Genomic DNA, 22,453 nt, shown 5'->3' with positions numbered 1-22,453 from the left:
ACATGAGTGCAAATTGTTGGTTGCTTCTCTTGGACTGTTTTTGTATGTGTGCACTAACTCTACGCGCGTACGTTGTTGACGAGACCGGGTGAGTGACCACCGTAGACACCAATTTTTTTTTTTTCAGGCCGGCAAAAAACTGTATTACACAAACTTTTTCTGTTTCTGTTTATTTCCAACATGCATACAATGTCAGCATGTTACATTCCATATTAAACATTTTAATTTCTACCTGGGGATAGGTTGATTGGCCACACTAAATTGGCCCTAGTGTGTGAATGTGAGTGTGAATGTTGTCTGTCTATCTGTGTTGGCCCTGTGATGAGTTGGTGACTTGTCCAGGGTGTACCCCGCCTTCCGCCCGAATGCAGCTGAGATAGGCTCCAGCACCCCCCGCGACCTCAAAAGGGACAATTGTAGAAAATGGATGGATGGATTACAACATGTCCAAAAAGGAGTAGAAAAAAAAGCAAAGCTTATTTAATCCTACGTGTTTCCACTTCACTTCTAGTACATTAATTAATTCCTTGTTCTCAGTTAGTATCAATGCATTCTAAGTACAAGGATTCACATATGAAATTAATAACTTTTTTAAAATAAAGATCAATATGCTATCTGTGTTGGCCCTGCGATGGGGTGGCGACTTGTCCAGGGTGTACCCCGCCTTCCGCCCGAATGCAGTTGACCCCAAAAGGGACAAGCGGTAGAAAATGGATGGATGGATGTTTATCAAAATGCTTCTTACTTGTACTATGTAAACATTTTTAGTTTGAACAGCCTCTTAAACTGAATCATATTAGTACATTTATTAACTTCTTTGCTTTATCCATTCCATAATTTAATTCCACATACTCATATGCTAAAGTGTTGTACGTGCATACAAATGTTTTAAATTAGATTTTCCTCTGAGGTTATTTTTCTCCGCTTTTGTTGAGAAGAATTGTTGCACATGTTTTGGTAAGTTAGTACAGTAATTGTGAGAAATATAGACAATTTTAAAACAAACTTGTCCTGTTAAACCACTAATGGTAATAAAAGATAGCCAATGGTGTTCTTGTTGTATTTTTTGCTTTAAAAAATGTAACTGAAGACCTTTAGCATATTAGTATGTGGAACTCCATCCATCCATTTTCTACCCCTTGTTCCTAAATTATGGAATGCATTAAGCAAAGTACGACTCTGATTCAGTTTAAGAAACTGTTTAAAGTCAAAGTGTTTACAAAGAACAAAGAAGAAGAATCCTCGTAAACACCTTGAACCTTATTAAAATGAATGTTATTCAACTCATTGTGTGAAATTATTTGACTATTATTTCAGAACTTTTCTATTTATGGATTTAAATTGTACGAATTGAGAACAGGAAGTGAAAAAATTTGTTACTAATTGCTATGAAATGCAAAAGGGATAAGATTAAATAAACTCATCTTCTTCCTACTCCTTTTCGGACATGTAGTTATGAGAAACTGGAAATATGTGATGCACTGTATTGCAATTGTATGCATGTTTGAAAAAAACTTCAACTATAACCATAACTGTGAGCAAGTTGCAACGAGCCCCTTTAATGTCCAAATTAAATATGTCCACCTCGCTGTGATGTCAAAACGACCGCAAAACCATGTGAGAAGAGGCATCCAAAACTGCGTGCAAGCTTATCTAACATTTTAACAATATTATAAGTCAGAAAAGACAAAAATTTAACATAAGAACGTTGAAGTCATTGCTGTTACTCTTTCAGATGTCTATTGTCAAAACAAATGCCTAATTTGCATGAAATTAGCAACAGCTCATTCAAATACACCTGTTATAGTATACATAGCATGTGTGCTATTAAGCTTAAATAGCCTATAAAACAATTAAAACATTTGCAGCAGATGCTGTTAAGAACATTAAGCATGTTTAGTTTCTCTTGCTGTAAAAATTAAGCTCGGAGAGAAAAGTCGATAAGATTTGCCACAGTGCCCGTCTATTTTTGAGTCCAGTTTTTCTTCATTTCCGTGGCTGAGGATGGCTGAATTTCTGTGCTGCAGGCTTGTGCGGGGAAAAGCTGAGGACAGTTCCCCCGAGTCCGGACACCAAGGCCCCCGGGCCTGCACAGCTCATAAACAGATGTGTCCTTGTCCCCAGCCAAGTGCAGCCACTCAAGTGGCAAAGCAGGGGCCCAATAATTGTGAAGAATTGAAAGCTAAATATTGGCTTTATCTCCTCAGTAATAAAAGGGCCATGAAATTGATTTAATGCCGCAGCGCTTCTCTTGGGTGGCTTCTTACAGCGTGAGCACAAAACAATGAGCAGCAGCCATCTATTAATTAACCCACCTAATCCTGCAAAGTTAATCTCTCACCACAACTTTGCTCACAACTAACTTCCAAGCCAGTGGGTCTATTGGGGTGTCTTGACAATGGCAGCGAGGGTGGGGGTGGTGTAATATGGCTGCACAAAACAATGTACCATGCAGCATATGAAGGGACACTATAAAAGGATGCATTAGCATTGCATTAGTGGGAAGAGGCAGACGACATCATTGCAGGAGCGTTCAAGCGACATATTTTAGTTGCCTTTTTTATTGTCCTTTTATGATTGTTTTACTTCTTTACTCACCGTGCCGCTTTATTACATTATTCTCTCCTGAGCCGTGTGTGGAAATTGTGTTTCTCTCTCTTCCCGGCCATGCCGCCAGTCGCAGCATGGTGGCATCTCGCACCCAACACTCACAGTCATGGTCGTATTGTGTCGACAGAGTTGTGAATTACCTCCTTCTCCGCCGTCTAATGAAAAGCTATGTGTTTTTCTCTTCGGCTGCGGCTCATCTGACCCTGCCCTCTTACCCCCTCCATTTCATCATTCTTTTGTGTGCGCCCCTCTTCATGGAATAGCACTCAGAGGCTGCCTCAGAAGTAGGTCGCCCGCTGCCGCTTTGGACAAACTATCCTCCGAGGTGTCCTGGGCTGTAAAGTCTGAGCGGCCGTCTTTTAGGAATAAGTCTTTCTGCACAAATTCGGTTTAAAAATCAGGAACATCTCCAGTCGAGAGGATTTGGAGCTCATTTCTTTGCTCGAGACGCAAGCATATCCTGTGGAGATAATTTTAGGAGGCTGATTAGGCGTCGACGGCGTGGAGCCCAGAGTGAGGAATCTCATCACCAGCGCTAATGACATGCCATTCCTGTGTTGAAAGAAGAGCCCAGGCCCTGGGCATGGACCAGCTTCTGTCACCTACCTCTTGCCACTACGTTCATTAAGCACCAACAATGTAATTACAATTCACTGATACTGCTTTGGATTAATTGCAGGCTGATTAGCAGGCTGATATTTGTTAGGAATAATTAGATCCCAATGTATTGCATTCATATTTACACTCTGTTGATGTCTTTACTTCATTATGGCATTCTAAACATTCTGACAAATATTTAAGGTTTTGGGGCCTTATTTGTACCCTGAATGCATTGTCAAAATCGGGCAGCCGCAACACGGATGGAAAGAATGACAGATTATACAAATACTCATTTACATAGCGATAAATTGGCCCGGACTGCGAGATTGTAATGCAGGTAGCCAGGGCCAGGGCTAAATTGAGGCCTAAATTGAAGCCGAATTTTATTTAGCATCGACCCTCCTCCCCATTACAAAAAATTGCCACACTTTTGTGTTAAAGAATTGTTATACTTTTTTAATCAAGCTTTAATTTGATGCATATTTTGTACTAAACCCATACTTGCCAACCCTCCCGAATTTTCCGGTAGACTCCCGAAATTCAGCGCCTCTCCCGAAAACCTCCCGGGACAAATATTCTCCCGAAAATCTCCCGATTTTCAGCCGGAGCTGGAGGCCACACCCCCTCCAGCTCCATGCGGACCTGAGTGAGGACAGCCTTTTTTCACGACGGGAGGACAACAGGGTGACAAGAACTAAATCATCCAGACTAGAGATAAATTGTATTATTATGTTTATCTTTCCTAAAAATAAATATATTTAGTAATTTAAAAAAAAAAACTAAATACATTTTTACTATATTTTTTTTGTGACTCCTTATTACATCCAGCCATAGAATTATACATTAAAATAAACATATTTGAAATAATTAATTTTAAATTATCATAATAATTCATTTAAAATGATCATATTTAATTATTAAAATAATTGCTTGTTTATCAACAACTTTAGCATTTTATTCATTACATTTTGAAGCTCTCAGAAGCCAAGTTATGTTATATTCCTTAATATTTATTTATGCAAGTTTGAAGTATCAATTATCCAAACACAGTTATTACACATATTATATATATATGTATATGTATGAAATACTTGACTTGGTGAATTCTAGCTGTCAATATACTCCTCCCCTCTTAACCACGTCCCCAACCATGCCCCGCCCCACCTCCCGAAATCGGAGGTCTCAAGGTTGGCAAGTATGACTAAACCTAATTTATGATAAATAAATTATTCGATCACAATTTTAACTGTCACGATGGCACATTGGCTGAAGGCAGCGTGCAGGTCAAATTATTGATTTACTTGCATTAGTTAGCATAAAATAGCAGAAACAAAAAGGCTCGTGCAAGGCATGTAGCTGTAACAGAGTAATTAATGCAGACTGACAAAAGACGATAATCTCGGGCTGGCAAGGGTCAACAGTTAAATTTAAATTGACTTCCATCCATCCATGCATTTTCTACCGCTTGTCTCTCCCGGTTTAATAATCAATATGGCAGGAAACTAAGCAGACAGTGAAGGTGCAGCAAATCAAAGAGTCTGACAGGAAATTTTACTAAAACACGAGCACCAGGACAGGAAATTATACCAAAAGAACACAATCAAAACTGTCAAGTGCGAGCAGGACGACGTGGCTCTGGAGAAAAAGCACTAGATAAATATATATTTCACTGCACAATAATAAATAAATATGTAGATTTTTTTACCCCCAGGATTAGGACCCAGTACCTTGTGCTCTGCAAAAAGGGGAAATCAGCCATTATATTCCAACACTATCAGTGACGAAACATTGAATGGCCAGGAATACGTTTATGGTCAAATTTCATATGAAGCGCCTGTCATTTTATATGCGCTTCTTCACACAAAACTTGGCCCCCCACAGATAGCGAGGTCCTACGCGCAATATTCTGCATTTAGGACAGGGCGGCCCTGCAGGTAACCCTCAGCATTACTCCGCTGAGCACCAAATTAATGTCCCTGCGAAATGTTTTCTTTATTGTATTCTATTTACACCATATGACTGTGGGTGATTGTTTATTCACCCAAAGTATGTTGTTTTGTAGGCGCCATCAGGTATTTCAGAAAATAATGTGGCAGACAACAAAATAATGTGGCAGGTCACCGTGAATGATGTGGCAGGCCACATGAAATATAGTGGCAGACAACTTAAAATGACGTGACAGGCCACGATGAATGATGTGGCGGGCCACATAAGATAATGTGGCGGGCTCGTTAAAATAATGCAGTGGGCCAAATTAAATTAAATGGCAGGCCATACTTGCCAACCCTCCCGGATTTTCCGGGAGACTCCCGAAATTCAGCGCCTCTCCCGAAAACCTCCCGGGACAAATTTTCTCCCGAAAATCTCCCGAAATTCAGGCAGAGCTGGAGGCCGCGCCCCCTCCAGCTCCATGCGGACCTGAGTGACATGTCGACAGCCTGTTTTCACGTCCGCTTTCCCACAATATAAACAGCGTGCCTGCCCAATCACGTTATAACTTTAGAATGATCGAGGGCGAGTTCTTGGTTTCTTATGTGGGTTTATTGTTAGGCAGTTTCATTAACGTCCTCCCAGCGCGGCAACAACAGCAGTCACGTTTTAGTCTATTGTAAAGCAGTGTGTCTGCCGTAAACAGCAATGTTGTGACACTCTTAAACAGGGCAATACTGCCATCTGCTGTACATGCATATGTGACAATAACATCTACGGCTTTTAGAGAGTGCAGTGCACAACTGCGCACACAACAAGGAGACAAAGCAAAATGCATCATCAGAGAGGGTGTTCAGCATGGTTAGAAAAATAGTGACAGAGAATAGAACAAGGATGGACAGTTCAACCCTTAACTCAACAATGAGTAGATGAGTGTTATGTGTGTGTATATTTGTAAATAAATGAACACTGAAATTCAAGTATTTCTCTTATTTTTATATATATATATATATATATATATATATAAGTCAAGTATTTCTTATATATATATATGAAATACTTGACTTGGTGAATTCTAGCTGTAAATATACTCCTCCCCTCTTAACCACGCCCCCCCCCAACCACGCCCCCCAAACCCCCCCCCCAACCCCGCCCCACCCCCACCTCCCGAAATCGGAGATCTCAAGGTTGGCAAGTATGTGGCAGGCCAACTTAAATAATGTAGCGGGCCACATAGCAATTATGACGGCCTTCGGAGGGTCGCTTGAAACAGTGAATATATGAATACAAATGTACAATAGTCTCGTTACATAAATTAAGTGGTGGGCCACTTAAACTACTGTGGCAGATAGCATAAAATGACGTGGCGACCCACAATGGATGATGTGGCGGGCCATATAAAATATTATGGCGGGCCAGCTGAAAAATGCTGTGGCGGGCCACGTTAAATGAAGTGGCGGGTCAGCTTTTAATAACGTGGCGGGCCACGTCACAATTATGGCTGCTGTCTGAGGTCTGCATTAAACAGTTAATATATGAATATAAATGTATAATAGCCTTGTTAGATAAATTACGTGGTGGGCCACATAAAATAATGTGGCAGACAACATAAAATTTTGTGGCGGGCCACAATAAATGATGTGGCAGGCCATATAAAATAATGTTGCGGGCCAGATACAATTATTTGGTAGGCCATTTTAAATGCAGTGGAGGGCCACATAGCAATTATGACTGCCCTCAGAGGGCCGCTTGAAAAAGTGAATATATTAATATAAATGTATAATAGCCTTGTAACTTAAATTACGTAATAGGCCACCCAAAATAATGTGGCAGACAACGCAAAATGTCAGATTAAATATTGCAATTATGGCTGCTGTTGGAGGGCCGCATATATTTTTTATGGTGGGCCACAAAAAATGGATTGGCAGACAACATAAAATGAAATGGTGGGCCACAATGAATGATGTGGGGGGCCATATAGAATAATGTGGCGAGCCAGTTAAAATTATGTGGTGGGCCAAAATAAATGACGTGGCAGGCCACTTCGCAATTATGGCTTCTTTTGAAAGGCAGCATGAAAACAGTGGATATATGACTACAAATGTATGATAGCCTAGTTACATAAACTATGTGGCGGGTCACGTAAAATGGTGTGGTGTGCCAAATACAATAATGTGGCAGACAACATAAAATGATGAGGCGGGCCACAATAAATGAGCTGGAGGAACACATAAAATCGTGTGGCGGTCCACGTTAAATAATGTGGTAGGCCAGATCTGGCCACCAGGACTTGAGTATGACACCTGTGAGCTAGATCCTAACGCTGTTTGGCATGTAACCGATTAACATCTGATTTGGATCCACATTTGTCGGATTCCCCTCTGAGAATGTCTATATTGTTCTTGTTACGCTGCCATGACCCATATGCCAATTGGGACTCAAGGGAAACATGAATTGTTTTCCTTGAACCAAGTAGTGTAAATCCAGCCTAAAGTATGTTCACATACAAGGGAACAAAAGGACAGATCTCAATGTGCTCATAATAGCAAATCACCCAACAGATGTCTCCATCTGTTTGCAGGTAGTGAAACACAGCAACAAATCTCCCCCCTGATCAGCCCAACAAAAAGCCAGAACATTTTGCCGTGTGTATTACATGATTCCAAGTCCTCGGAAGCTCCCAGTAATTGGGGGGGAGCACTCTGGAACAAAATGCAGGGATTGTGCCCAGAGGTAGGGCTATCATGCACACGGGTGTGCAGCTCAGAGGTGGTTGTAATCTTTCATACCAGCGTGTGACATAAACACCCCCCCAGAGCAACATTATTTCATTAATGTAATCAGCAACGTGCAAATTGCAAACCCACCTGAAGCCAGTTTACTCAGATTTATGGTTTAATAAGAAATTGAATGCTTTCAGTTTGAAAGGAGACGATGTACTTATCAATCGCGTATCATAATTAACGCAGTCGCCCCACTAAATTGCTGTCATTCATTTCTGAGGTACACCTGCATTAATGGCATCGTATACAAGAGCTGTTATTAAAAAAAAAAAAAAACATGATTGTGTTTAATAACCACTACATCATACTGGGAGTATTATGTAGCTAGATAAGACTCAAAACATCTCTCAGCACGGTGCATTGTTACATCTTCAATGACCAAACTACTTAGACCACAGGTTTTAAAATGAACACATCATTTTTTATGGCCTGCAAAAGCCTGGAAATAATATTCGTCAACAAAGCACTTTATTTGTTACTAAATGTATCCGTTCCTTCCATTTTGACAGAAAAAATACAAGTACTGCCTGCAGTTGCATATATTATAAACTTTCATGTATCTAATAATGCATTAATTATTATATCATCATACGTTCCTTTTTTTTGTTCAAATAAAAATAAATACATCAATAATTGCTTGCCTTTGATTTCAAAGCAAGTTATCCATCAAAGTGTACACTGCAAAAATGACAATAGATTTTACGGTAAGATGAAAATATAACTGGTATCTTCGTCGCCAGAATTCTACCGTAAAAAACGGTGATACCGTTTTTAAATTTACAGTGATACACCACAAAAACAACAACCGTAGACATAAGGGCAAAATGAACTAGCAGCTCAGTCAACAGAATTTTACCTTAAAAATAACATTATTACTAGTTTTCCATTTACAGTAATATGCTGTAAAATATTACTGTGCATTGTATGGTAAAATTCTGGCAACTGAGCTGCCAGTTGTTTTTTTTAAATAGACAGATTTTTTTTTTTCAAATGCAAATGTACAGAAAAATAATACTTAAATATGTGCTTGACTTATGATTTCAAAGCAAAGTATCCATCAAAGTGAACACTGTAAAAATCACAATAGATTTTACGGTAAAAAATGTATAAAATAAAACGGCAGCTAAGTCGCCAGAATCCATCCATCCATCCATTTTCTATCGCTTGTTCCTTTCGGGTCGCGGGGGTGGCTGGAGCCTATTCCAGCTGCATTGCAGCGGAAGACGGGGTACACCCTAGACAAGTCGCCACCTCATCTCAGTGCCAACACAGAATTTTATCATAATAAAAGGGTAGTGCCATTTTTTTATTTATAGTAAAACACAGTAAAAACAACAATCTTGAATGTAAGGATAAAAAAAAAAAAACTAACAGCTGAGTCACCAGAATTATACCGTAATAAACATTTTCCATTTACAGTAATATGCTTGGAAAAATCACAAATTTTACCGTGAAAGCTACCATGTCTTTAAATCGACATTTTTATTTTATTTTTTAATAATAAACAAATGCATAGGCATTTGTGTAATAAAAACATGAGGCGAATCCTCATATACTTTCATATTCACATATATTCACTGTTACCAGTGGCCTTCTGCGTCACTCAATGAAAACGAGTTGGACACGCCTGAACTAGATCACACAGGTGTACCTAATGTCCAGTGATTGGACATCAATCAAACGTTGCACACAATTCATGCATACAACACAACGTTGTAAACAATCCAAAACAGGAATGACTTCATCTTTTTTAAACTGTCTTGCTTCCGGCTATTATTCACTCTCTGCGTGGACCTGTTTTGATTCTGGCAATGTGTTCTGTAAGAGTCTGCTGATCGATGTCGCCCTAACATGAGCCCCTGCCTCTGACAGCTAGTTGTATCCTGCAGCTCCGCACTGGTGTCAACATTCTCCTGTAGCTCTGGGATACACTCGTCCATACGCAGGATGTGATGCATTTATGTGTGTGTGTGTGTGCCTGCAGGCTTCCCAGCGACAGCATACGGACCGGTGGCGGCGGCGGCAGTAGCAGCAGCAGCGCGTGGCTCAGGTAGGGGGGCCCGTGGAAGAGGCGGCTACTTGGCGTACCCACAGAGCACAGGGCCAGGTAAACGCTCTGTCCATGTTCTGTGTGGCTGCTGCTCTCTCCAACTTCTCCTGCTCTGCTTCCTCCCATAGACATAGTCACCCAAGCTCCCATGTGCTCTCTCGCCAACATTTACAAGAACTTACCGTAGACCGGTGCACAGGTAGTGCTAGGCTAGCATTGAGTTATTTGCACACAAAGGGTGCAGGACTGTGAAGGAATGGGCTGCTTGAGGTGACGTCATGGGACTGAATTCAATTTGACTAATCAAACATAATGTACCCAAAATCAATCGAGAAATCAAAGCCGAACGCAAATGTCCTCGACCTTAAAAACAAAAGGTTACACTTACTTGACATTTGAAGAGGCGGGAATTGATTAGTAGCTTTCAGTAGTTTCTTGCAGTTAACATTTGAATATGTATGATTCACAAAAATAAGTCCAAATTCAAGGGAGCTAACTTTAATGATCTATTGCAGTGGTTCTCAAACTTTTTCCACCAAGTACCACTTCAGAAAACACTTGGCTCTCCAAGTACCAGCACAATGACCGACATTAAAATAAAGTAGCATAGTAAGCTAAAGTATTCATTAAAACAAGGCAGTAGTTATATTTAACAAGTATATTTGATATTTTTGCTGACTGTAACTTTACACAAAGTTTGAAAAGTAACACTGTGTGTGAATATAGGAAAGTAAAACTATGTACTTAAATAATGAATCAAATAAAATCAATTAAATTTAATTATACGATAACAATAGATGGCGCCCACGTACCATCAGTGGTACACGGATAACAGTTTGAGAATCACTTATCTATCGTAATATCAATCCATCCATCCTTTATACCACATTTTCCTGCTAACTTTGGGCGAAGGGTAGACTGCACCCTAGACTGGTAGCCAAGTGGTAGTAATATTGTTTTTTTTAATACAGTGGAACCTCAATTTACGAACTTAGTTGGTTCTTGAACAGGGTCCCGAAATAGAAATGTTTGTTTATCAAGCAAATTTCCCCATAAGAAACAATGTAAATATGAATAATGGGTTCCAGCCATGACAAAAATCCATATTTTAGTAAAGGTGTATGCACTTTGAACACAATATAAAGTGCTGTATGGTACTGTATATCAAACAAATGTAACAAGGAGGTGATGGATTAAGTTTAAAATTAATAACAAAGTCAGAACAAAAACTAGCTGAACTGTCCTCATTTTTAGACACACTGCCGACACGCACACACACTCTCACTAGCCCTGTGATGGACTCCCAGAATTCACAAACCTCCTTAGCTTTATCAGTCAGGCCGGTATAACAATTTTGAATAATAAATTTACCTTTACCTTAACCTACTTGGTGTTCAGCCTAAAAAGGTGGGAGGCAGTGTCAGCAATGCTGTGGATACTTCCTGAATGTTTCAAGCCACACATCGCTTGTCCATTGCTTTCATTGGACTCATGTTGAGCTAGCAAAACTAGAAAAATGCTGTAAAAAGGCTAAAAACCACTTAAAAGGCACATAATGTAGCAATTGGCTTAATAAGCCCGCCCACAAAGGTTGTGCTGCAGGTACACAATGGAGGATGAAAGGTGTGTGCACAGAGACAAGGTTCCTACATCAAAGCATCGTTTTATCCGGTCTTTGGTTCCTAAATCGAAAAGTTTGTACAAATGAAGGGTTCGTAAATCGAGGTTCAGTCAAACAAGGTTAACTGTACCGGCAATGTTTAAGTTACATTTTCCTTTCTCATTTAAGTGTAAAAAGAGGTTACCCACTGTTAATCTGACTGTACACAGCTGTGGGCTCACAAAATGTGCATAGTTATCACGTGCTTGATAACAGATCCATCTCCATGATCATATTCCCCTTAAAATGTGGTTTGAACTGTAATTGTATGATCTGGATAAACAGTTTCTCCTGGTATAGAAAATGGTGGAATACCCCTATAAAACATGAATAGGTTAACTTTGTTTGTGTCACGATCGACTTTTGCCGGAGTTGGACCCCAACGCAGAGAAGAAATAATACAAATAATAACAAAAAGCACACTCAAAAAGGAGTGAGGAAAAACATGCACACAATAGGTTTGGCAAAATGGAAAATGGACACAAAAGGTGTGGAGAGGAAACAGTTAACACAGACAAGGGCCATAGAAATGAGAAGTGTGAGTGGAGCCAGAGCAGAGGAGATGAACACAACTGGAAGGGTGAACCATCAGGAATCGACTGGTGCCGAGTTATTGGACTATTTAAGTAATCAGGGGGAAATGTGTAACAGGTGTTCGCGAACATGGCTCTGCCACCTGACCAGAAAACCAGGCACTGCAACAAAAAGTAGACAGGAGGCACCAGAGCTTGCAGATCATGACAGGTTGCAGTGTGGTTGGACTAGCACAGCATTGTTTTTAAGTAAATACTCAAATTAAATTAAAATATCTATTTTTGCAGTGTAAAACAATTTACAATTTGATAGACTTGTTCACTTCGCTGTCCGGAATCTTGTTTCTTAACCACAGCTTAAGAAAACCTGCATGGTTTTGGTCATATGAAGAAACAAACTAGTTTTATTTTATGTTGTGTACAACTACACTGACTGCGCATAATAATCGACGTTTAATCATTTTAGCACAGCATACTTTTCATCAGTTATTTATGAGTCTCTTCTTATACAGTAATACATATAGGATATAGTATTTGATTAGTACTTATTTTTCTAATAATATTTAGGATTAACACAATGACTTATATCATTTGACAAGGTTTTACGTAGGTCAATTATAATTGTTATATACATTTAATATCAAGAGTAAGATTACTAATTTAGTGTTAATATTTGGGCAGGCCCCAGGCACCCCTGTAGTGGTAAAGTTGGGCCCTAAGGTCAAAAAGTTTAAGAAACCCCTGACCAAAACAACCAGTTGTATTCTATTAATGAACGACAAAGGCATACTGCCAAGGTGAGTCGTTTCTCAGTGCGCCTCAGGCATTTGTCAATAAGTGTAAAAAGGAAGTGGCTGATAAGTGACTGGAACTACAGTGGTGCCTCTGTTCTCGTCCTTTCTGTTTGCATTTGCGTTCAAACATTGTACGTAACAAACTAGTCCGTCTTCGTGTGTATCATCCCATGCCTTGGTGACTTAGTTTCTATACTTTTTTTTGTAGATACTTTTTTTTTGTAGATACTGCTGCAAAATAAGCCACAGTGGGGCCAAGGAAAGTTGCGAGTTGTAGCATACTGCTGTGAAGTTGCGGAGTTACCACAGTGTGGCATGTTGTGCCGTAAAACACTGTCTAGCGTATGTGTATCTGCATCAGTTGAAGTCGTGTGAGCACACAGTTGTCAATGCCAGCATTTTCATAAAGAAGTTGAGAAACACTAGATAACACAATAAATAACTCATAGCAAAGTACGAAGGTGGCGTCCGTGTGGCTCTCCCTTTCCTTAATCCTTTGCTCCCCATTGAGTCTTGAACAAAGGTAGAAGTGGTGTTAAACGTTCATTTATCTGACTCATTCATCATTTATATGTTATCAGGTATATGTTTGCATTGTTTTCTACATTTAAAACTACAATTGCGCTTTGTATTATTATTTGTGTTAATATTTCTGGGTGTCTGAAACCGATTTATTGGATTTACAGGTGAAACTCAAAAAATGTGATTATCGTGCAAAGGTTTTAGATTTATAAGGTGAAACTAATATATGACAGAGGCTCATAACATCTAACTTCAGATATTTCAAGCCTTCTTTTGATGTAATTTGAATGATTATGGCTTACAGCTTATGAAAACTTCAAATTGAAACTCTCATAAATTTGTAAAAGCCATGATCATCAAACTTATAAAAAATAAAGGCTTGAGATTTGTTAGTTTGCATGGAAAGAGTTTGTCACATATTAGTTTCACATTTGAAGTTGAATTGCTGAAACTAATTAACTTTTGCACTATATTCAAATGTTTTGAGTTTCACCTGTATGTCATTTCTTATCTTCCATTTTTGTACGGTCTGGTCTTTGTCTGACTTTTTGGAACATATTACCGTACTTATTACGATATATTATATTTAGGGCTGTCAAAGTTAACGTGATGAAAACGCTTAAAAAATTTTAACACACCATTAAGGCGGATGCGTCCTTAATCCTTTTTGACCCTCTGGCCATTCCATAGCATGTGGAAGGTAATAGCGTCCAGTTACAGTTGAGCCACAAGCTTGAAAATAGCGAGCAGAAATGCACAAAGAAAGGAGGACCTTATGGAAATCTCAGGTTCAAAGCCATGGCAAGTCGTTGTCCCGACAAGACGATTATTTTATCTTCAATCGACGTGAGACGACATCATTTGAGCCTTTGTCGCTTGTAGAGAGGAGGAGCTTTACGTCCGTGCATTACAGTTGAGTGCATTAATAACATACAATGTAGATTGTTACTTAAACTGTGGTAGAAAAAAAGTTTACAGTCACGTTTATGGGAGACTTTTGTCAAAACATTTCTCATACTAATCACACACTTACGCCTTCACCATAATGGCGCTATGCGTCACATCCGCTCTAACCACCAAAACAATGAAAAATTGTCTGCAATTACAGAATGTCTAGCAGGCTGAATATTACATTTTATTAATAAATAGATACCGTATTTTCCGCACTACAAGGTGCACCTAAAAACCTCCAATTTTCTCAAAAGCTGACAGTGCGCCTCATAATCCGGTGCGCCTTATATATGGACCAATATTGAGCAACAACAGGTCTCGCAACTACGGGATGCATAACGTAACCCCAGCCTCTACTGTAGCATCTATTCTATGCGCCTTATAATCCGGTGCGCCTTATATATGAACAAAGTTTTAAAATAGGTAATTCATTGAAGGTGCACCTTATAATCCGGTGCGCTTTATAATGCGGTGCACCTTATAGTGTGGAAAATACGGTAATTATTCATGCTAAAATTAAGATTATGATGTAAAGTCAATGACTAAAAATAAGTAAGTAGCTCTTAAAACTAGGGAAATTTCTAGAAATAAAATTCTAAATCTTGGCAAATCCTTTTCAGTGTAGGAAGCAAGCTATGAAAGGCCCAAAAAGGCTCACATCTGGACGTCATGCTAATATGCTGCAAATATACAACTTATGTATGCTTTATTTTTTACACATACCAGTGAACATCTACCGAGAGATTTGCTCCAAAATCCGGATGCAAGTTCCTCTCTGTGTGTAACAGAGTTTCTCTCTGTGTTTAACACAGCATCGATTGACTTGTCGGCTTCATTTAGACAGCTTGCTTTTTCCACCCTTACAACTGTAGATCATTCAATAGCTGTCAATAGTTGCTCCCCTGACTGAACACTGCAGCCTGCAGACTCCACTGAGGAGCGCCACTCTTTGTTAGACATCCCCTAAGAAGCTTATGGGAGAAAACATCACTTTTAATTGTAACTCAGATGTTGTCTGCTTTGTGCCGCAACTCCCTCATGTAGCGTGGTATACTCTGATGCGGGCATACAGACAGCGACGGACGGTGCAGCCGGTGCATACTAATCAAAACTGCACTTCATTTAAATCAACTTCTGTACGGGATATTCTGTCTTTCACGTCGGGGCGTTTGTATTTTCAAAACAAACCATTTGCAAAACCATCATGGCAATGCACGTCATTAAGAAGCAGGAATGTTGATTTGAGTTAGCAGCAGCCAGACAGCAAATGACGTGATGGAAGCCATCATGAACAGTTTATGTGTGACAGCTGCAAATGGAAGGGAGATAAGTATCATTATGGACAAGGGCTGATAAACAGTGACATCAGGCTTTTTTTGAGTACTTTACCAACATCAGGGCTTTCTCTGTATGTTGTAGACGTCTAATTACACTCATAAGAGCTTTGTTTGTTCACTCATTATATTTCTGAACCATCCACATTTTTCCTTGTGATCATAGTAAGATGATGTATTTTATCCAGTGGTCTGCTTTCTTTCACGGTTATTTTTGCTTGGGCTCTTTTTACAATTTCATCCAATAGCACATCAGCGAAAGTCGTTCCATTGGCTTTGTTTCCTCGTTTTGGCTCACATTTTGACAAAATTACCTACCTGGTGACGTATGTGTAGATTATTGGTGCTTTGACTCCACCTACAGTTCCCACAGAGCACCACATTCAGAATAATGAATACTGCTTTAACCCTGTTTGCACCATGCACCTTTAGTTTAGTACTATATACTCTTAATTTGTTCTCAAAAGTTATGACAATGGGCAAAATAACTGATCTGTGTTATGTGACGTTGTGTGCCTCAGCTCGAGGGTTAAGCTTCACAAACTGCAGTGTAAGGTTGGATGTCATGTACCGGTACATATTATCCAATACCGTTGCCACTTCAGTACTTTTGAAACTGTGCCGGAGTTGGTGCCTAAAACAAGGAAAACATACAAATGTTACCCATAAACAATGCCTTTTTATTTTACCTAATTTTGAGACATGCAAGTTGAGCAGAAGAGTAATATAAATAGAATTATAACATTTGCCAATTTGAAATCAAATTTTCATAATTATCACAGCAAAACCAAACCAGAACACAGGAAATGTAGAAAGGAAATTGTTAAATTGTCTAGTACAGTGGTTCTTAAAGTTTTTCACCATGTACCACTTCAGAAAACACTTGGCTCTCCAAGTGCCCCCATAATGACCAACATTAAAATACAGTACGGTAGTAGGCCTAAGTACTCATTAAAAACAAGGTAGAGGTTTTATTTAACAAGTATATTTATTATTTTGGCAACATTATCGACAGTTTAAACAGTAACACTGTGTTTGAATGTAGGAAAATAAAACCCTGTACTTTATTCAAATTAGTCTTTGGCGCACCACTTGTGGTATATGTACCATAGTTTGAGAACTACTGGTCTAGTACTTTGGGGGCCTGATCTACTAAAGGTTGCATCTATTAAAACATGTGCAAACTTGATAACGCACACAAAACTGATCTCTGAAAAATAAGGACTGCAATTCGTTGAGCATGTCTGATAATTAGCATATGCTAATTATCAGAAGGCCCACATAACTAGTAGAAAGAGATGCTAATATAATCATTTCGCGCTTGCAATGTGATTCATCAATGCGGGAACTGTTTTGCGTCTGTACAGTATTTAGCATGTTTTGGAAGGTAGATGCAAACTGCTAACCTGACTCTCGCCAGATTCTTGTAGTTAGCTGAGCTCCACACAAGGATCTGGGCTCAAAGGCAATGCAAACTCCTTCAAGATAGCAAAAAATAATGAACCAATCAGGATTGCCGGGCGGGATTTCATAGATGTGACGTAGCGCCGAAGCGACTGTTTGTTTCAAACAACAATGGCGGCACGCAGCGAGGAGTCGTGTGCTGACATTGATTCTGCATATTTTCTTTGCACAAACGACATGGATCGTCTACTGACATTGCTGCGTTGTTTCAGTAAAAGTTCTCTAACTTTCTGCTCTGTCGTTATCCAATATGTCGGCTGTTCTATTTTGGATTTCCCAGCGTCGCTTTTATCAGCGTCACGGGTTGATTTGGATGTAAGTGGTTGAAGTAGCACGTCATTCAAGATAACGGACAAGTGGTTTATCCAATCACATACAATGATTTTTTTACAAGGCCCGCCTTCTGAAATACATCTCCTATTCTTGTGTGGAGCTCAGCGAACTACAAGGATCTGGCAAGAGTCATGTTAGCAAACTGCCACAATTGCGCACAAATGGCGTTACGAAAGGAGATGATCGCGCTGCAAAGACAAACGATTGCGAGAGAATCCCCCATCCATGTGCGTGTCAACATATTCTAAAAAATATTAAACATATCGGCTCTTCAGAAATATCATTTTGATATTTTATAGCTGCTGGATGACTTAAGTGGCTGATTAAAACTCATTCAATCATTTGTTTTGGTATCCGCTGGTATTTTTTAAATGGCCTTCTTTTTTTCTTTCTATTATTATCCATCCTATTAAATAAACTTCTTGCAATATGGATTCTCTTGTGAATGGATCATTTCAAATAAACAACACTGGCGCCTTTCGGAACGCGACTTCGGCGTGCTAAAAATTGGTTCTGTTATCTTGATTGCTCTTTTATATTGCTTAGAAAAGGTGGTTATCACTATATTTTCCGCATATTCCACAACAAAACGAAACAGCACAGGTTGGAGCGTTGGAGCATATGAGTAGGGGTTTGAATCTTTGGGCACCCAACGATTCGATGCGATTTCTGGGGTGATGATTTGATTCAGAATCGATTCTTGATTCATCATGATTCTCGCAATGTATTATTGGGTTTTATAATGAAACTTTTTCAAAACAGGTTACAAGTTATAAAAGCTCTGTCTGGTTGCATGGCCTAAAAACGTCTTTTAAAAAATTGATTCCTGTAAAAAAATATATATTTTATTTTTTTAATTTATTTTTGAAAATTATGAATCAATTTAGAATCGGAAAAAATAAGAATCGCGCTCCGAATGTGAATCAATTTTTTTTGTGCACCCCTACTATTTAGCACGTGTTATCTGCACAATTTAAGCAGACGTTGTGTGGTGAAGTTGTGGTGATCTAAAACTACAGTTACAACCGTGTTAGCTAGTTAATCCTAAATACAACTGTCTTTTAGCTTTTTACACGACGTTACTTCCACAATATCACCTTTAAGCACCTGTTGCAGATCCTTGAGTCTGCATTTCCAGGTAAAAATCTGGAAATGTCACAACAATTGACACAGCTGCACCTACTTTTGCCTAATTTCAGTGCCACTAAAACCTCAAAATGAGGTGCCGATATCTTCTTAGTTGTTTTCTTTACTGGTTACGACCTTTTGACGTTGGCATTGGTGCCATTACGGTACCCAGTTCTACTGCCGTCTGACGTTTGGTCTTTAGCGAATCATCCCAATCATGTTTCACTGTGAAAGGAATGAAACAATTACAAAATGTCAACAAAAGCCCCTCTTATTTTTGCATCAAACTACCAATAAAAAACACTATTGGTTGGCATCCACTGCCAATCTTTATTAAGTTGTACTGTGCTGAACTTTACCTGCTCGGTGAAAACATTTGGAGTTGTCACTTAAAAACGAACCACTTCCGACACTATCAGCGTGTTGTGTGTTTGCAGAGTGGCCAGTGACACGTCAGTTTTGTTTGGAGGAAAATGGAAGATATTTTCCGTCCAGGTCACAGGCCACTTGACCCGCTGCTCAGCAGACAGACAAAATGACAGCATGCTGACTTCACCTCTCGTTGACCAACTCATCACAAACAAGGTGTACTTGAACTGCTCGCTCTGGCCTTGCCCTAGACAGTATGTGTGGATCCAAACAAGAGAGGCTCCTGTAGTTTTTCATACCGCCACATCTTTCAAGAAGGGTCACACTGTGGACAGCTGGGTGTGTTTGGAGGCACTAATGTGTTTGTTGGTCTCATTGACAGTTCAGGGATTAAGAATTCTGACCATTTGAGGGCCAAAACTGAAGAGAGTGTTGCTGTTGTGGTTGTGTGGCTATCTAATGTATGCCAATTAGGGCGATAATTTTTTTAATCATCAACGATTATTTTTTTCGATTAGTTGACTGGTCAAACTATTATTGCTTATTATCTGCTGTACACGTTTGACTTTGACGTTGAGTTTGCAACTTGAGTTTGAGTCAGTTTTAAAGCAACATAAATTACTCTAAAACAAAGAGTTTTACTTTAATATACAAAGTATATAACCACAGTGACAAATATACATACCGTATTTTCCGCACCATAAGCCGCCCTGGGTTATAAGCCGCGCCTTCAATGAACGGCATATTTCAAAACTTTGTCCACCTATAAGCCGCCCCGTGTTATAAGCCGCATCTAACTGCGCTAAAGGGAATGTCAAAAAAACAGTCAGATAGGTCAGTCAAACTTTAATAATATAATAAAAACCAGCGTTCTAACAACTCTGTTCACTCCCAAAATGTACGGTAATGTGCAAATGTGCAATCACAAACATAGTAAAATTCAAAATAGTGCAGAGCAATAACATCAATAACTTAATGTTGCTCAAACGTTAATGTCACAACACACAAAATAAACATAACGCTCACTTTCTGAAGTTATTCTTCATTCATAAATCCCTCGAATTCTTCTCCTTCGGTGTTCGAAATAAAAAGTTGGGCGAATACGGGATCCAAAATGGCCGGCTCCGTCTCGTCGAAGTCATCGGAGTCAGTGTCGCTGTTGTTGTCCAGCAGTTCTGTGAATCCTGCCTTCCGGAAAGCTCGGACCACAGTTGTGACCGAAATATCCGCCCAGGCATTTACGATCCACTGGCAGATGTTGGCGTATGTCGTCCGGCGCTGTCTCCCTGTCTTAGTGAAGGTGTGTTCGCCTTCGGTCATCCATTGTTCCCACGCCGTTCGCAGTCGTGCTTTAAATGCCCTGTTGACACCAATATCGAGCGGTTGGAGTTCTTTGGTTAATCCACCCGGAATGACGGCGAGTGTTGTATTTGTGTGCTTCACTTGTTTTTTGACACCATCTGTGATGTGGGCGCGCATGGAGTCGTATATCAACATGGAACACACAAAGGAAATGAAACGTAATACCCGCGCGCTTCTTCTTCTACGGGGGCGGGTGGTTGCTTACCGTAGAAGAAGAAGCGCTTCCTCTTCTACGGGGGCGGGTGCTTACCTTGGCAGTTGCTTACCATAGAAGAAGAAGCGCTTCCTCTTCTACGGGGAAAAAAGATGGCGGCTGTTTACCGTAGTTGTGAGACCGAAACTTTATGAAAATAAATATTTATATTAATCCATATATAAGGCGCACCGGGTTATAAGCCGCACTGTCAGCTTTTGTGAAAATTTGTGGTTTTTAGGTGCGGCTTATAGTGCGGAAAATACGGTACTTAAATTGCAAGATGTCCTGTAAACATGACATTCAGTGCAAAAAGTATTTTTATTGAGGATTATTTCGCTTCAATTATTTACCCAAAGGAATTAAAGTGTAAACACTAACATTCCTGGCGGTCTATCAATTAAAACTGTATTAAGCACCTAGTCGACAGTAATAAATCTTCGTCAATTATTTTTTTATAATCAATGTTATCGATTATTTGATTAATCGTTGCAGCCCTATTGCAATTCCTAAATTAAGCCTCTTCGAATTGTTGCAGAATTTTTAAACAACATTTGTTATGTGGGGGGAAACCAAAATATCTTATTTGAATAGTTGTTTTCTCAATTTTAACATTTTCCAACTAAAATAAAAAGATAGTATTATTCCTGCTAAAATTCAAATTAGTCAGTGATTAAAAATAAGTAAATAGCTCTTAAAACTAGTGAAGTTTCTAGAAATAACATTTTAAAATTTGGCATGTGGCAAATAATTTGCAGTGTAATTCTAAGGGTCTTTAAATTGTGAGATTAATTCTACATTTAACTATGGTTCTCATAGTGTATTGCTGCACACAAACAAATAATCCCAAGGCATTCAGTAGAATACCGTCTAATGACACGCTTTTGTTTGTCGCCCAGAAGAGTTACAGAAATAGCCTGTGCTTTTCGTGTTGTCAGATAGAAGAAAAGAGAAAAGAAGAAAAGAGAAGAGCAAAATACAAAAAAGGATGAAGAAGGTTCCGTCAGGTCCCAAGCTGCTTTGTTAAGTGTTTTCCTGATCCCTTTGGAGCTTCCTGGTAAGCTCAAATGTTGGCCTCAGATCTCAGCTTCACCTCCACCGCTCAGAAAGTCCTATTCAGGTGTCAGTGTTTTCTTTGTGCAGTCAGTCTGCTGAGACCGCAGCGCTGCCTGCAGAAATAGCACTGCATTTTAAACTCTAGTCTGTTTTAATCAAGGTTCTTCTCACATTAAACCCACCTCTTTGTTCCGTGCACTTTTTGTTCTCATTAGGCATTCTTCCTTCTCACCTTCACCAACTTTATTTCCCATGAAAGGCGGGAAACGTATGTGACAGTCATTTCCGAAAGAAGGTCTTTATCAATTTCCTCCCAAATAATTCAGTGATCCTAAGCATGGCCAGTGAGAAGAGCAGAAATGGCCATGTGCTCCGGGCTCAATCAATCTGGCTCTTAGTGAGCTCGGCTCCATTTGTCCCACATGTTAATCTGCACAGCTAAAGTCTGGTGCCAGAAGCACTTTACATGTATTTGCTGCTGGATAACAGGAGCAGGCATGCCAAGACCATCCCACTTGGGTTTTTGTGCAAGACCCAGGAAAAGTTGTGACACACCGGAGAGGGCGAAATGTCCCTTTGCGCTTTTGCCACAAAGCGCTGGCTCAGGCAGCTGTGGGGAGCAGATGGTCGGAGGTCACGAGCGCAGGCCTTTGGGGACATCACTGCTTCGCCCTCCAGGGTCTGCATACATAACACTCTCTTCAAAGAAAGTATGTGTCTGTTTGTATGCTCCCTGGCTCCCCCTATAGTTGTTGCATGCAACTTGCTCATAGGCCACTGTG

General features: G+C 39.7%; 1 protein-coding gene across 7 annotated transcripts in view; it reads left to right on the top strand.

Annotated features, from left to right (window-relative positions):
* The window catches only part of msi2b (musashi RNA-binding protein 2b), a 626,013-nt gene that overhangs the window by 552,799 nt on the left and 50,761 nt on the right, over positions 1–22,453 (top strand). For 5 of the 7 annotated variants that reach the window (XM_061962104.1, XM_061962106.1, XM_061962101.1 and 2 more), the window contains one exon: positions 9,907–10,029. In XM_061962104.1, the coding sequence (XP_061818088.1) occupies positions 9,907–10,029 (123 nt within the window). The remainder of the gene's footprint in view (positions 1–9,906; positions 10,030–22,453) is intronic. The other 2 variants (XM_061962107.1, XM_061962103.1) reach the window with 1 other exon arrangement.

Source organism: Nerophis lumbriciformis, linkage group LG09 (genome assembly GCF_033978685.3).
Source record: "Nerophis lumbriciformis linkage group LG09, RoL_Nlum_v2.1, whole genome shotgun sequence".
NCBI lineage: Eukaryota > Metazoa > Chordata > Actinopteri > Syngnathiformes > Syngnathidae > Nerophis > Nerophis lumbriciformis.
The sequence above is the reverse complement of the archived record's forward strand: the minus strand, read 5'-3'. Positions and strand labels throughout refer to the sequence as shown.